We start from the raw sequence: 14,343 nt of genomic DNA on the forward strand, positions 1-14,343 counted from the left end.
GCCACCAGGGTTATTAGCTACTGCTGCATTTATACCCTCCATGATTTGATCTCCTTCTCTTTTGAAGTCACCTGGCCAGGTGGGTGTCTCTCTCAGCTGCTTATGTGAGCTGCACAGGGCAGGTACTGAAAAGAAGCATGTAAAGATTGGAAAATCAAATAACTAGGATGGGGCCTGGGGGGGGGGGGGAGGAGAATCCAATCTCCTCCTCACCGCTGGGAATTTCTAAAACCTTCTCTCTTCCAAGTGCAGAGACAGGTATTGTAGGGACTTTTGTCTTTGTAAAGAATGTGGAAGTTGGGCAAGATTCAGATTTAGATTCAGAAGCTTTTGCGAAGAACAGCTTCTGAAGGGGAAACAACTCTTTAATAGAGTTTTAAGCATAATCATTTCCCGTGAAGGAAATGTTGAGGTATCAAGAAATATAAGCTATTAATGATACAGCGTTTCCGATAAACTTGAGTGTGCTCAGACTGTTATTAGGTATCATAAATATATAGCTTTGCATGAAGTCTATACTACCAGATAATCAAATAATTATATCCGAGTTACCAAATATTCCCAAGTAATAAGTATGGGTCTATTAAGTCTTGTGTTGTGCTATTCCAGTACAAAACCAGCAGATCCCATTTTTCAATCAACTTGAGGCTGCATACACACAACACATTTCAAGCACACAACTCCTGGGAGTTCTGTGAGGGATGAACTAGAGTTCCCAGGACCTTAGTGAAGGCAGGGGAAGGCCTCCTGTGTTGAGTGTGCTTTAAATAAATGATGGATATGAAGACTTGCCTTTGTTTGCCTTCTCTCACCCGGATCTAACTGGTCGATTTTACCATATAAGCCTTGGCTGTCCACCTTCTGAGACCCATGAGCATACAGTGGTACCTCAGGTTAAGTACTTAATTCATTCCAGAGGTCCGTTCTTAACCTGAAACTGTTCTTAACCTGAAGCACCACTTTAGCTAATGGGGCCTCCTGCTGCCGCCGCGCTGCCAGAACACGATTTCTGTTCTCATCCTGAAGCAAAGTTCTTAACCTGAAGCACTATTTCTGGGTTAGCGGAGTCTGTAACCTGAAGCGTATGTAACCTGAAGCATATGTAACCTGAGGTACCACTGTATTTGCAAACCACACACACACCCCACACACTGCACACCCTTGCACAAGCAAACACACACTGCAACCTTTTCTTCTTTCTAGTCTCTTATCGGGGGTGGTACCAACAATTTAGGAACCTTCGCCACTGTAACTAAGCCCAGTTTTACTATCAGTGCAACTTTTTCTGAATGCTATGTGGGAAAGCACATAGAGTTGGTAGCTGGAAGCTATCCCCAAGGATCATCTAGTCCAACCCCCTGCAATGCAGGAATCACAACTAAAGAATCCCTTACAGATGACCATTCGAATCTGCTTAAAAACCTCCAATGAAGAGGAGTCCACCACCTTCCAAGGGAGTCTGTTCCACTGTAAAACAGTTCTTACCGTAAGAGTTCAGGTGCCTGAGCAAACAAGAATGTTGTATAATTTTTCCAGAATGTTAACAATGAGAGGGGAACTCTACAAATGTTCTCCGAAGTCCCAGTCCTCTTAAATTCCATTTTCCTTTTCATCCTTCTTTGGTCCGTATTTATTCACCACTGCATCCATCTCAGCTCTAATCTCTTTCAATGCTCATCCAATAATTGCTGTAAGATGTCAACAGTAAATGGAATGCCCAGCAACGTATGCCACACTGAATGTACTTTGTCTTATTAACGGTTCAGTCTCCACCATAAGATCTTCACAGTCTGCACCTTAAGAACTTTAACCTCCCGTCGTCACCTTAAAATCTTCACAGCATTCTTCCTTATCTAACCACTTTCATTTCCCATGGAAGGAAATGTGACATAGAAATACTACTTTCAGTTTGAAGTCAACAATTCCGTGAAGAAAACAGAATGAATGAATGAATGATAAACTAACAATCAGCCTTGGTAGTTTAAAGCTTTCTTGGTTGCAACAATTAAAACATGTTTTCTGTTCTGCCTTCAGTCTTTTAATGATTGACTCTTTTTTAAGCCAGTTCATGTTGACAATACTGAGTTAGATGGGCCAATGGTCTGACTTGGTATAAAGTAGTTTCCTATGTCTTCTTGGGGACTGTGCCATTTTTGAACATGTTGCAGAAAGACTCATGGCTTATCAGTAGTCGATAGCAGTTTAAGAAGCAGGAGCAGGCTGCATTAAGGTATAACTCCCCAAGTCCAACAGTGGAGGTGTAACTAAGTGTTAAGCAATCAACAAGTGTGCACTTTTGCTTAAATGCCGAAGTTCTGCCTAGCCAAGGATTCTTAGAAAGGAAACAGTTTGCCGCTGCTATGTGGTTAACTCAGTGGTCCACCCTGCTTTATTTTCCATCCATCCCTGTCTTAAGGCCTCAACTGCTTCACAGCTGAACCTTGGTATGCAGAAATAATCTAAACACAAGCACTCGTTGCTTCGAAATTAATGCTATCCTTCCTATTACCCTCTCTAAAGACTACAAGACTACCAGGTTATTAAATAAGTAACACTGCAGATGCCAGGAAAACCAGTTTTTTTTATTTATTAAAAACATATGAGTTGAGAGATATATCATAGGAAAAAATTATTTCAAATATACAGATACTATTATCCAATTAACCATTAAGGAGAAAGAGAAAGAAAAATTCAGCGGACAATTTCAACTCCCACACCCGCCCACTCCCACTGGGAGAAAAAAATAAAACCTGAACTACGATAGGCATATTTCTTTCTTCTTCAATATCTAATGGACTGTCTTAATTGGAAAGGCAGACATTTTTTTGAAAGTCCCTGTTGATATTAATGAAAAGCTAACAATCATTAAGCCATGTCTCCAGCATTTCTTCCTCCAATTAATTCTTTTAAAATAAAATAAGCCATTGTGAATATTATTTCATTGCTTCATGTCAATTATCAGGACTTTTGAACAGAGTAGACATTTCTATCTAAAAATACAAAAAAAAGGAGGTTGGGGGAGGGTGGATAGAAGGTACTTCTCTTATACAGCTATATTACACAGCTCAGGGCCGTCCCAGCAAACTCTTCGCAATCCTGGAAGCTTCTGACTAAACAGTGAGGAGGGAATAAAAAAGGCAGGGATTGAAGTTAAATCAAGTGCAGCTAGAAGTCCAATGAAAATAATGACTACTCGACATGCTAAACCTGTTTCACTCATTTAGCTTGCTCTTTTAAAGGTTCAGCTGGGCTAAAATTAAACGAAGTGTGCCCAGGGACAATATGAGCACAAATTGAAGATTGCAACAGGGTATTGCCGAGTTAAGCAATCCACAAAGGCCAATATGAACGCAACGTGGGTTGTAAATTGTACATTAAGAATACAATCCACTTTCTATCTATAAAATCATCTGCATGCCACCCGCCGCTCCATTTTCTTCATGACTTTTTTACCCTAAATATTGGCGAGGTCTACCACGTTGGGTCTGGCTCTTGTTTTATTTGAGTGTCTTCTTCAGTCTGTGCCGAATCTGTGGAGAAAAAAAGGATAGTTAGATGCCTTTCAACAAGATCGCTGAAGAAAGAGGGAAGGGGATTTGAGAATGTAAATGAAAATTGCAATTTCCGGAAATGAGCAAGGAGGAACAAAGCTCCGGCATAAACTTAATTAAGAAGATTGTTTGTTTCCCAGGTGACAGTAATTTTGTCTCAGTGAACTATAGAGAGCAGCTGCTTGAAAGAGAGAAAAGCCACAGATGGAAAATGATTCACCATTCAAACACAAACCACCAATGAAAATCATACCACGTAATTTTAAGAATGGGCCACCAGAATCTTTAACCACAAACAAGAGTGGCGGAGCTACAAATTGTTTCACTGAAATTACTTCATGGCTATTTCAGCAGCCACTTTACAAGTAGCTTTTATGTTATGTTATGGTTTTATGTTTACTTTTAATTGTTCTTATACTCTCACGTGGTTTGTGTTTGCCTTTTAAAAAATAACATTTTATGTGCATCACTTAGAAATTCTGAATATAAAACAGTAAGGAATACATTAAATAGAATTGTAGAATTGGAAGGGACCACAGGGGTCATCTAGTCCAACCCCCTGCAATGAAGGAATCTTTTGTGTCCAACGTGGGTCTTGAACCCATGTCCCTGAGATTAAGAATCTCATGTTGCTCTAGCAACTGAGCCATTGACAATAAAAATAAATTAAAAAATGAAAAGCTAGCAAGCAACTTTACAGGACCAGAGGGAAGAGAGCAGTGTTGGGCTTCACCTTGCTCTTTTCCTTTTGGTTTTGTGGGCATCAAGATACATTTTCAAATAACTGTTGCTTTCCACTCATCAGACAACAAACACTTACCGTCCTCCACAGATACTTGTACTATTTGGTCTGGTTCAACTGGATCTTAAAAAAAGGAAACTCATAAAATTAGTTGCATTATTTTATATAATGTACTGTTATCTACAACAGAAAACGTGATCGACATAATGTATATTCTCTGAAAAGCACCTGTAAGAATTAGCAAAACCCATTTTAGGTCTTTTTGTTTTTACAATCAAGTGGTCTATAAATTTTATGAAGTAAATCCATAAAAATGAATGTCCATATTCTCACACAAACCAAACTAAACTAGTGTATTAATTCCACCCTGGTATTATTGCACAGATTTGGTCTTCACGCCCATGCGCACCCCTGCTCCACCTCGAAAAAGGGCCTTTATCACCAATCATGTTATCAACTTCTAAGGGCAGTCTAATAAAAATTAACACCTACCTTGTTCCACTGGCTCGGGGACTGGCACAGCTGCTGGTGCTGGTGCTTCTGATTCTGCTTTCTCAGCAATTTCTAGAAGTAGTAAGGTCAGCATTAAGTTATTACAAGGATACATCCCTCCACTAGTAAATGTATTCATGTTAAAACCAGAATGTTACTCCATGTCAGTATGCACCAAGCAAAACATTACCAATCCCTTGAAAGATGTGGTAGACAAATAGTATTCCAAAGAGTTGTTTTTTCATTGTTGTTGTTTTTTTAATCTACTCCCTTGTAATCCTTACCCCTTTAGCATTTATACACTGTCATTTTCTCTCTGGTCACAGGTATAAAATGCTAAGAAAGAGCTGGACTGTGTCATTGGCAGCATCATAATGACAACACAGTTATAGAAGAACGGACATATTAAGCACTGCTAATGAAATACTTACGGTTGTTCATTACAAGTCCAGGGAATGGTCTGTTGGAAAACACAGAATGCAACACTTCAATAAGGGATCGTTTACATATAATCCTAACGTTCTACAGATTTGACATAACAATCTGAGGTGCCAAACTGTATAACCACATATGCACTCTGATCTTCTCATTGTGTTTAATTTTCATGTATGCATAAAGCCACAGATCTTCTACTGCAATTCTTAAGCCTCCAAGCAAGGTCCAGGAAAAAATATGTATATTGAACATGAGTAAGTTACTTACATGACCCTGAGCTTTGCATTTATATACTAAGTTGAAAAATTTCAACTGACTCCATTTTTATTACTTACTCTCCAGTTGTCTTTGTATACTTTCCACTTTCCATTTTTATTATATTTTCTCTACCCTCATATCTTTGCTAGGTCAGTGGTGGACTCTCTCTTCAAAATTCTGCTCCTAGCGCTGTATCTAGTAAATACAGGTCTACTTTCAGGAGACCCACTGAAAATAATGGAACCCACTGAATGAATAATGGAAATTAATTCTATTCATTTCAATAGGCCCATTTCATATATGGCTAACGTCCTTAGTAGCAAGCAGTAGGTTTCCAATAAACTCTTGTTGCCTGCTCCTAACACAACCGCTGGTGAAACTTTTAAGAAAATATCCGCTCATCCTTGCTGCTTTAGTAACAGCGCTCCAAATCTGTTTCACCTCCTGCAAGGGAGAGGCAGGACATTTTGGTCACAGGAGCCCTTACAGATGCCTCAGAATGTGAACATCCGAGGGAAGGGAGTTCCACAGTCGTGAGGCAGCAACAGAGAATGCCTCTCTCCATATCCTCCTACAAGCCTGGCTTGTATGTTGGCATCATTCAAGAGCACATTCTCGGCTGATCTTTCAACACTGCAGTGGGGCACAGGGAAGAAGGCACACTCTCTTAGGTATGCTGGCCCCAGGCCATGAGGAACTGGCCCCAATGGAAGCTGGCCTGGACTGTAAAACAATCGTACTCCATGCTTCTGAAGATTCTTCCCCATTGGAAGGCAGGGAGCATAGCAGCTCAGATGCTTCTGGGATGATCCTAAGCAGCAGTCACCTCTTTCCCCACAAGACCTCATAAGGAGAAGCATGCTGCCTCAAAATATGGAGCTTCAGTTTAGTGGCTTGTTTGAGCCTCGCAAACACAGGGCATTGTCAAAAGTGTCACAGAGATCACAAGAGGATCTCTTGGTCTTGTGTGCTGGCCCTAGCTTGGTTGCAATGGAAAACAGTGGCAGTTTCTCCCATTATCTTCACTGCATGTCTAATCCATCAACCGGGACCAGAATAAGCAGGCCCCACCTTACATCTTCTCCAACAAAAAAAGAAAGAAAAAAGAAAACCAGTGTTATAGAGAATGCAGTTGAAAGCCACATACCTGATGACAGTAAATTTAATAAACTCTGCTGAATCCAGTATCTTCCTCATGGAACTGATTTCAAGATAGCTGGGAGCTTTGAAAGACACTCCAGGGGGCATCCCATCCACCACCACGCAGCCAGGGTTGACTGTGATTTTTCGATAGGGGACTTTCACAGGGTACCCCAGGCCAATGGCTTCCCCTGATGAGAGAGAGAGGTTGTGAGAGTTATGTTGTATTGTCCTCCCGTTAGGCCACAAAGAAGGCAGAGTTTACTTGAAAATACTACACAGTAGCAAAGGCAGGATCATTATAAAATCAGAATCAACTTCAACGGAGATGTGCTTTTGCTGACCTTCTGGGACTGAACCCTTCCACTTATCTTCATTTAAGCTTTCGGAAGTGCTGCTTTTAAAAATACTGATTAAAACATTACTCAAGGGTACGCAGTAACAGCACCTCTTTCTTTTGTTGTTAAAAAGTGTGGCACTTAGTGTAACAACTTTATGGCGAGTACTGGCACCTATATAAGAAGGGTCCAGCTGGATCAGAGTAAAAAAGAAGGTCCATCCCATTTCCTACGGTAATTAACAAGATGCCTGTAGGAAGCATAAATGGAGGAAATGACGGCAACAGCCCTTCCCCATCATTTGCCTCCCAACAAATGGTATCCAGTGTCTCACACCGCTTTGGAATCAGGAGGATTCCATTTTGTTCCCATGCCTAATAGCCTCCAGTAGATCTATCCTCTGCTACGCATCTTTTAAAGCCATCTACTCCCATGGCCGTTATTGCGTGTTGTTTTCAATAAGTTAATCAAGCACTGTGTAAAGAAATACTCCCTTTTGGTTGCCATCACTAATCAGATGTATGAAATCCACCAGACACCAGCTGGCAGTTTTTCTTCAAAGGCAGTCTTTTGATGACCACTGGTATTAAGTTGCATCTAACTAATTACCCCACTGTTTTTAAAATCACAGGTGTCAGTTGTTCCCATTGCATCATCCAAGGCTGCATGGAGACTGCAACATGAGCTACCTAACACAAACATGATAATTTGCACTTAAACCAAAGTGTATTTTTATATATGATCCTATATAACTAAAATAAAGCAACCTATTGAACTCAAGAAGCATCAAATGACAGCTATTTTCTAACGACTGGATACACGCTTTTCAGTCAAGTGGAATTGCATATAGAACTCGGGAAAGAGGGAACAGAAATGTTTCCTTCAATTATGAAGTACGAAAGGATGAGTTTATTTACTATATTTATAGACCACCTGTCAACTAGAGCACCTGCCAACCACCAACAGAAAACAGGTGCTAGCTAGGTGTGCAAGGACACATGCACTCAACGCCCAACTTCTGACTTTCCGAAGCATAAACGGCTCTTTTGCAGCTTCAGACTTTTACAGCTCAGTCCTCTTTCAATTCAGGTCTCAAAGGTAGGCCTACTGCACCTTGGATTAGAGAGTCTAGATTGCAAAATTAAAATTACCGAACTTCCGACTGAACAGGTCATTCACTTGTTCTCTCAGCTGTCGGGCCTTCTCTACTTTGGATGTTCTCTCATCATCGTCTGTAAAATTTGAAGAAACAAGAATTAAATCATATTTTGTGATTGACTTGAACCTTAAAAAAAAAACAGATCTTGTTTAAACGCAAGCAAAGCCAATTTAAGTCAGTCTAGTTATTTAAAGAGCCCTGTTCTACTCATCTAGTGTTGCTGTTGTCCTATCACCAACTCCTTCTCAGCCTTAAGACTGTTAGTTCTTTGGGGTTTAAAGGAGTGGCAGGAGAGAGCCTGAGCCAAGTGTGTGCCCACTTTCTTAAGTGCCCTATAGGGCATGTCTCTACCAGGTGTACCTGCTGCTAAAGTCCTCTCTTTCTTTTAGCTTAAGTCACTAGATTTTAAAGCAGGGCAGGGAAATCTGCACACACACTCTAGATGATGTTGGACTACATCTTCTAGCTGCATGGTTAATGGTCAATGATGATGGAGATGTTAACCAATAACATTTGGAGGTCATACATGTCCCACCCTTGCCTGAAAGATTAAAGGAAAGAGCACATAGCAGATATGCAGGTGCCCCTTGGTGTTTTTACGGAGCAACTGACAAAAGTGAACTAATGCAGAAAATAACAAATTGACAAGCTCTTCCTCCAAGCTAGGAACCTCATGGAAGCATGGAGAAAGGGAGGCAGCTGGTTAGCAACCTGGCAGCTACCAGCACTCTCCCCTAGTTGAATCTTTGGGGAAGGTCAGTCAGGTCATTGCTTTGCAGCCCACATTCTCCAATAGGAAATATAGCAAGGAAGTTATCTAAACCCTCGTGCAAGTTCTAAGGACAGTCTGCGGTTGGCAGGTGGGAAGCCAGCATGTTCCTGTAAGCAGAGCAATCCAACTCAGGAAGGCTGCTTTCAGTTCCTGTAAATCATCAATAAGATAGCCTTTGTCTTTGCAGCACTGCTTCTTCTGGGAAATGAAAGTAAGGAACATGGGGCTTCTATGTCACGTTTAATTTGCAAAATGAGAACTATTAGCAATAGTTAAGAATGTCTGCTTCTTCTCTTTCAAGCCCTTGGGAGCTTAGCTTCAAGATACTTTTGCAAGTAACACAGAAGAATACGGTTTGTTATGACTAGTATCTTATGTGGTGTCTGCTGGCACATGAACTAGAATTAGAAGTAGGACAGGCACAAAAATATTGAACTGGAAAAAGACTCTGTCTTTAAAACGGCTTTTGAAAATGCAAGGTAGGGAGGGAAATGGGCAGAGTACCTGGTATAGTCACTTGGATGATGTTAAGATCTTCCACTCCAGCAGCTGTGTTCACCACCGGATCAGGCACACTTACAGTGTTTATCACGGTGTTTGATAAACTTGTTCTTCCTTACAAAACACATGGTTTCAAAGCATTAACACCAAAAGGACTCGAATCTCATTTCGTATTATGAGTACTGCCCAGTAAAAAAGTATCAAGAACAAATAAGACTGAACTCAAAAGAGTGGTCAACATACAAGGCAGATCTAAGTTCCAATTGGAGGACAGCTGTTGGCCCCCACCCAACCATATCCAGTGCCAAATCTGTTCACATTCTAACAGGAGTGCTGCTTTACTCCTTGCAGAGGATGGCAGTGTCTCTGCACTCCAAAAGGATAAGAAACTCTCCCAACAAAGACATCATCATACGCACTATGCCCTATTTGAATTTCAGAACACATCTGATGTCATAGCACTCCAGGGAGGCAGAGGAAGGGGAGGAAACTGCACACGTAGACTGGCAGCTAGCTAGAGAGATTTGGAATGAGAGCTGAGATGTTGAGAGCAGAAGACCAGTAACTTGGTCTCTACAGCTCTTGTCACTTCTTTGATATAGTAACCTAATAGCACTTTCAAGACACAAGACTCTTTCTTATTCTGAGGTGCAAGGCCCAAAAGCAATGACTTGATTTATGCTATCACAGAACCCTTGGAGTACTTTAATTCGCTCCCCTGAATTGTTCCCTACTGATCAGTGTCGCCATCTTATGAACACAACGAAGTCGGTGCCATTGAGGGCTTAACTCTGAGACAAAACTCACTCTGAGGACTTGGAACAGCAGCAGCGCTTTCTTTAATTGCCGCCTCGAACATCTCAGGCCTGCAAAGAAACATGGTGGAAGTTTTGGCATAAGAATATAAAGAAGTGCGATCAATAAGTAAACACAACTGCAGCTTCATTTCCCTCTGAGGCGAAGCTGTTCATTCTAAAATGCCATAGCATGGCTGGTCAAGTGGATGGAGGAGAAAGCACAATGACCATTGCTCCCCAAAACATGCAGTCTTGCTCCCCGTAAATTCCACTTGTCTTGGATATCCCTCCCTGAAGCTTCCCTCTCTCTCATCTCAGGGAAGCTCAGAACCCTTCAGCCAAACATTAAAGCAAAAGCAAAGTGAACCTATTATGTTATCCATGTGCATCCTGAACCAAGAAGTTTAAACATGTTAGCTGCATTCAGACATCACACTAAACCAGTGTGATGTGATGTGAATGAGCCAGGACAAGCTGGTGAGCCTCAGGCCTGCAGCACATTTCCTCCTCCTGTGGAAAGGCTGCAAGAGTTGGGAAGTTTTCTAACTGTGATTAATGTTAATGTGGTTAATGAAACCGTGGTCCAAGCCTGTTCATCCATGACCAGTCAGGTCCACCTGGGCAGCACAAAAGCGAAATCCTCTTGTGCATCTGGTACCCAGTGGTACACTGCCTCTGATCCTGTAAGCTGGGTTCCATTTGGCTATCCTCCACCAATTTGTTCTTTTACGGCATATTGTCCCCTAGCATGAGACACATCTCCACAAATGGAGTTACCTGTTTTGTGCCCCTGAGTTATAAAAGGCTCAAACTCTTCCTGAGATGACGCAATTATCAACTGAAACACTGCATGGACTTTTGTGTCCAACTCATTTTACTGTTTTTTAATGTTGCAGTGTGATGGGCCAAACCCTTATTTTGACCTCAGGGTCAGCTCATATGGTTACAAACCCTTCTTTCTAAATTTCACTTTTGTGCTCTTCATTCAGTGCTATACCCTCCCCCACCCCGGGGCAAATACGAGCGCTACCAGCTCAGTGCCTGCCTTTGTTTTATCTTCATTATTCTTCCGGGAAATAACAGGAGGTACTGAATAAGTCTTATATGGAAGAAAGTAAACAAGGTTTTAATTCCAGATGGACTCAGAAATGCAATGCGTTCATGTTAGCTTATGGCCAGAATGCCAATGCACTGAAAGCTGTCCCAGTAGATTTAGTGAAGACAAAAGAAAACAAGACTCAACAGACAAAAGGCAGGCACTAGCAACCGCATAATTATTTCATGTATTATACAAGGCAACAAGGTGTTTTACTTTAAGCTATACTTGCCCAATTTGCCTTTTGGATTTGCAAAATGCCTTTATCACTATTCACTTTCAGACAACACAAGAGGCATATTTGGATATGACAAGATCCTGCTTAAGAAGTAGCCTTCAACCAGCTGAAAACATTAGCAACTATACAATAGAGTCATACCTTGGTTTTCGAACAGCTTAGTTCCCTAACGTCGGAAACCCGGAAGTGACTTTTCCGGCTTGCGAACTATTTTTGGAAGCCAAAATTCTGATGGAGCTTCCGCAGCTTCTGATTGGTTGCAGGAGCTTCCTGTAGCCAATCAGAAGCCACAATTTGGTTTTTTCAAACGTTTTGGAAGTCAAACGGACTTCCGGAACAGATTCCGTTTGACTTCCAAGGTACGACTGTATACAGTATTCACTCTATTCAACACTCCGTAACCAAGTGCTTCCTGTCATCCTAATTGGGCATTTCAATCTTACTTTGATTAGGTTCTGCTTTCACTTATCAAGTAAACCAAAAACCCACAGGGCCACTTTGTTTCTATCTCTGACTGAGAAATTTATTCTGAAGTTGGCACAGCAATATTTGGAGCCATGCTCTTGAGGTCATCTGGATTTAAAACATTTGATTTGCTGATTTGGGTCTCAAATATGGAGTTTGCAAGTGATCCCTTACCAACTGATTTTAAAATGCTGCTTGTTCAGCTAGAAACCTTAATTTGTGAGGAGTCTTATGACTATGAAGAAATGAAATATTTGCATTTATTAGTTATTATTCCAAAAGTTTGAAACAAGGTTGCCCAAGTCTTAGAGAAGCCTACCATGAGTTTTGCTAGTCTAAAATACAGCCTCGTTTCTCTGATGGAAGAATCCAGGATCTGTCTAGGCTGAACTCTGTATTTAAGTTGTTCAGAGAGGCCAGTCATGTGGTACGCATTGCATTTGGCTTACTTTTTAATGATAAATTTTATCTTAGCTTTGTTTCGGAGGATCTTTTCCAATCTTGGAATGCCAAACGTGGAAGGGCGACGGAATGGCACTCCCTCGGGAAGGCCTTCAACATAGAAATCTTCAGGGTAAGACTCAAAGAGCGCAAAAGGGACTTTCACAGGCTCCGTCAGTCCAAGAGCTTCCCCTAAAACAAAATGTATTTCACAATATTTGAGGGGGTGGGGCTGGACCTTTGATGAATTTCTCTCTCACACATACGTCCTAGTGGTTGCTAGAGCTAAGCCAAAATACGAAGGGACAAAGCTTTTCTTGAGAGCTGACCCTCCACAAAAAGTCCCCAATTCCAGTTATATTTGATATAGGGATTAGAACAGGTGGCAAAATAATCACTTTGTAGTGCAGTCGCCCCTTTAGCAGGAGACAATTGGTAATACATTCTGCACATTCTTTCTCCCTTCAGAGCATAATTTTATAGTGAAAGGTGATTATGGAACACTGCTCTTTTGGAGAAGACGTTTTGGAGAGGGCAAAAGTACTTTTTGCTTTGTAAAAAGAAACACCACACAAATTTCACTCAGCCCTAATGCACATTAGTAGGCTTTCAACCAATATTGAAAATCAGCACGAAAATCCAAAATCTGCAGGTGTTTTTTGCCAAATAATATTTATTAGTTTTCCAAATTTTTAACAAATCAATGCCAAATTAGATCTAATTTAATACAAATTTTCCAAAAAGTTGACTTCCTGCTCTTCATCCTAGACATGTCTCTACTTTCCCCCACTGCTGCTTGATATTACATATTTCTAATTCACATTTCATTCCATATATTCCATTTACAATGATTTATTTTTTAGTTTTTTCCTTTCCCTTTATCCAGCAGTTGTTGACTTATCAATTCCTGCTTGTATATTTACATAACAGTAACATAGTCCCTTATAGAACAAAAGAGGCTATACATCCAGAATCTAGAGGTATTATCCATATGCCGATGTACCAAATTAAGAAAACAGGTTACTACAGAAGCTTAACCTCTTTCCTTTCACACAAGAGAATCAGTTTGTTGCTGCAAAAAAACAGGATAGAAAGCCAAATCACAATAATCACATTCTTTTACATTTATTATCTGTGAGTTCTCAACTGCAGTTTAAAGTGGTACAGTCAAGACTTCGATTTACCAACTTAATAATAAGAACTAGGCTGTAATTTATGGATGTATCAAATATTTTGCTGATAAAGTTCCCCTCAGACGTGCTAAGATAATGTTTTAAAAAGCGCAGTATGCTTACCACATTTCTCATTGAAAAGGTTTTCAACTTTTTGCTTCAGGTCAGTAATCTTGGCATTCCAGGCCTCTGTCAAAACATCAAAAGAGTAAGTCAATTATCTGCACCCTGATCCACTACTTCTTTGCTTCTATGGAAATACCAAGTGATGTTATCTGAATGCCTCTGTACAATGAGCAAGAAAAAACTAGTAGCAAGTTCCACATATAAAGGGGGAAATGGGTTTCTCCTAGGTGCAACTTACGTAACTTTTCTCTTTTTAGGTACTAGACGTAAGGCAAGCAGCCCCTAAGTAATTAAATTCCTAACAGAGTTACCAACAAAAAATGAGGATTTCTATTGCTTTGTTTACATTTATACACTGCACTTTAATTCCCAAACTGGGAAGAGTGTAAATATATTATCTAGAATTCAAGTAGGCAACTGTCAGGAATAAAGAACAGGAATAAGTGGCTAGTGGCATGCAGTTTGGAAGGAGACAGTTTTCCTCAGAACTTACCAAAAGAGAACTCTCTTCCTCTTGGTTTAAAGCCTACATTGGATCCATTGGTTTGAGGATTAGTTTTAACTTCTGGGGTTTGTGTCTTGTTAGCAAGACCTGTGTTAACACACACACACAATACATC

General features: G+C 40.6%; 1 protein-coding gene across 12 annotated transcripts in view; it reads right to left on the minus strand.

Moving 5' to 3' along the window:
* Positions 1 to 2,561: 2,561 nt before the first annotated feature.
* GTF2I (general transcription factor IIi) overlaps positions 2,562 to 14,343 on the minus strand; it is a 55,383-nt gene continuing 43,601 nt past the window's right edge. For 11 of the 12 annotated variants that reach the window (XM_080982831.1, XM_080982830.1, XM_080982837.1 and 8 more), the window contains 12 exons: positions 14,217 to 14,315; positions 13,721 to 13,786; positions 12,434 to 12,617; positions 10,196 to 10,254; positions 9,392 to 9,502; positions 8,108 to 8,188; positions 6,626 to 6,809; positions 5,217 to 5,245; positions 4,786 to 4,857; positions 4,372 to 4,416; positions 3,454 to 3,530; positions 2,562 to 3,110 (listed from right to left, as the gene is read on the minus strand). In XM_080982831.1, the coding sequence (XP_080838957.1) occupies positions 3,472 to 3,530; positions 4,372 to 4,416; positions 4,786 to 4,857; positions 5,217 to 5,245; positions 6,626 to 6,809; positions 8,108 to 8,188; positions 9,392 to 9,502; positions 10,196 to 10,254; positions 12,434 to 12,617; positions 13,721 to 13,786; positions 14,217 to 14,315 (989 nt within the window). In that variant the 3' untranslated portion in view covers positions 2,562 to 3,110; positions 3,454 to 3,471. The other variant, XM_080982836.1, reaches the window with a different exon arrangement.

This window comes from Podarcis pityusensis (genome assembly GCF_964106645.2).
Source record: "Podarcis pityusensis genome assembly, chromosome: 15".
In the NCBI taxonomy this organism is placed as follows: domain Eukaryota; kingdom Metazoa; phylum Chordata; class Lepidosauria; order Squamata; family Lacertidae; genus Podarcis; species Podarcis pityusensis.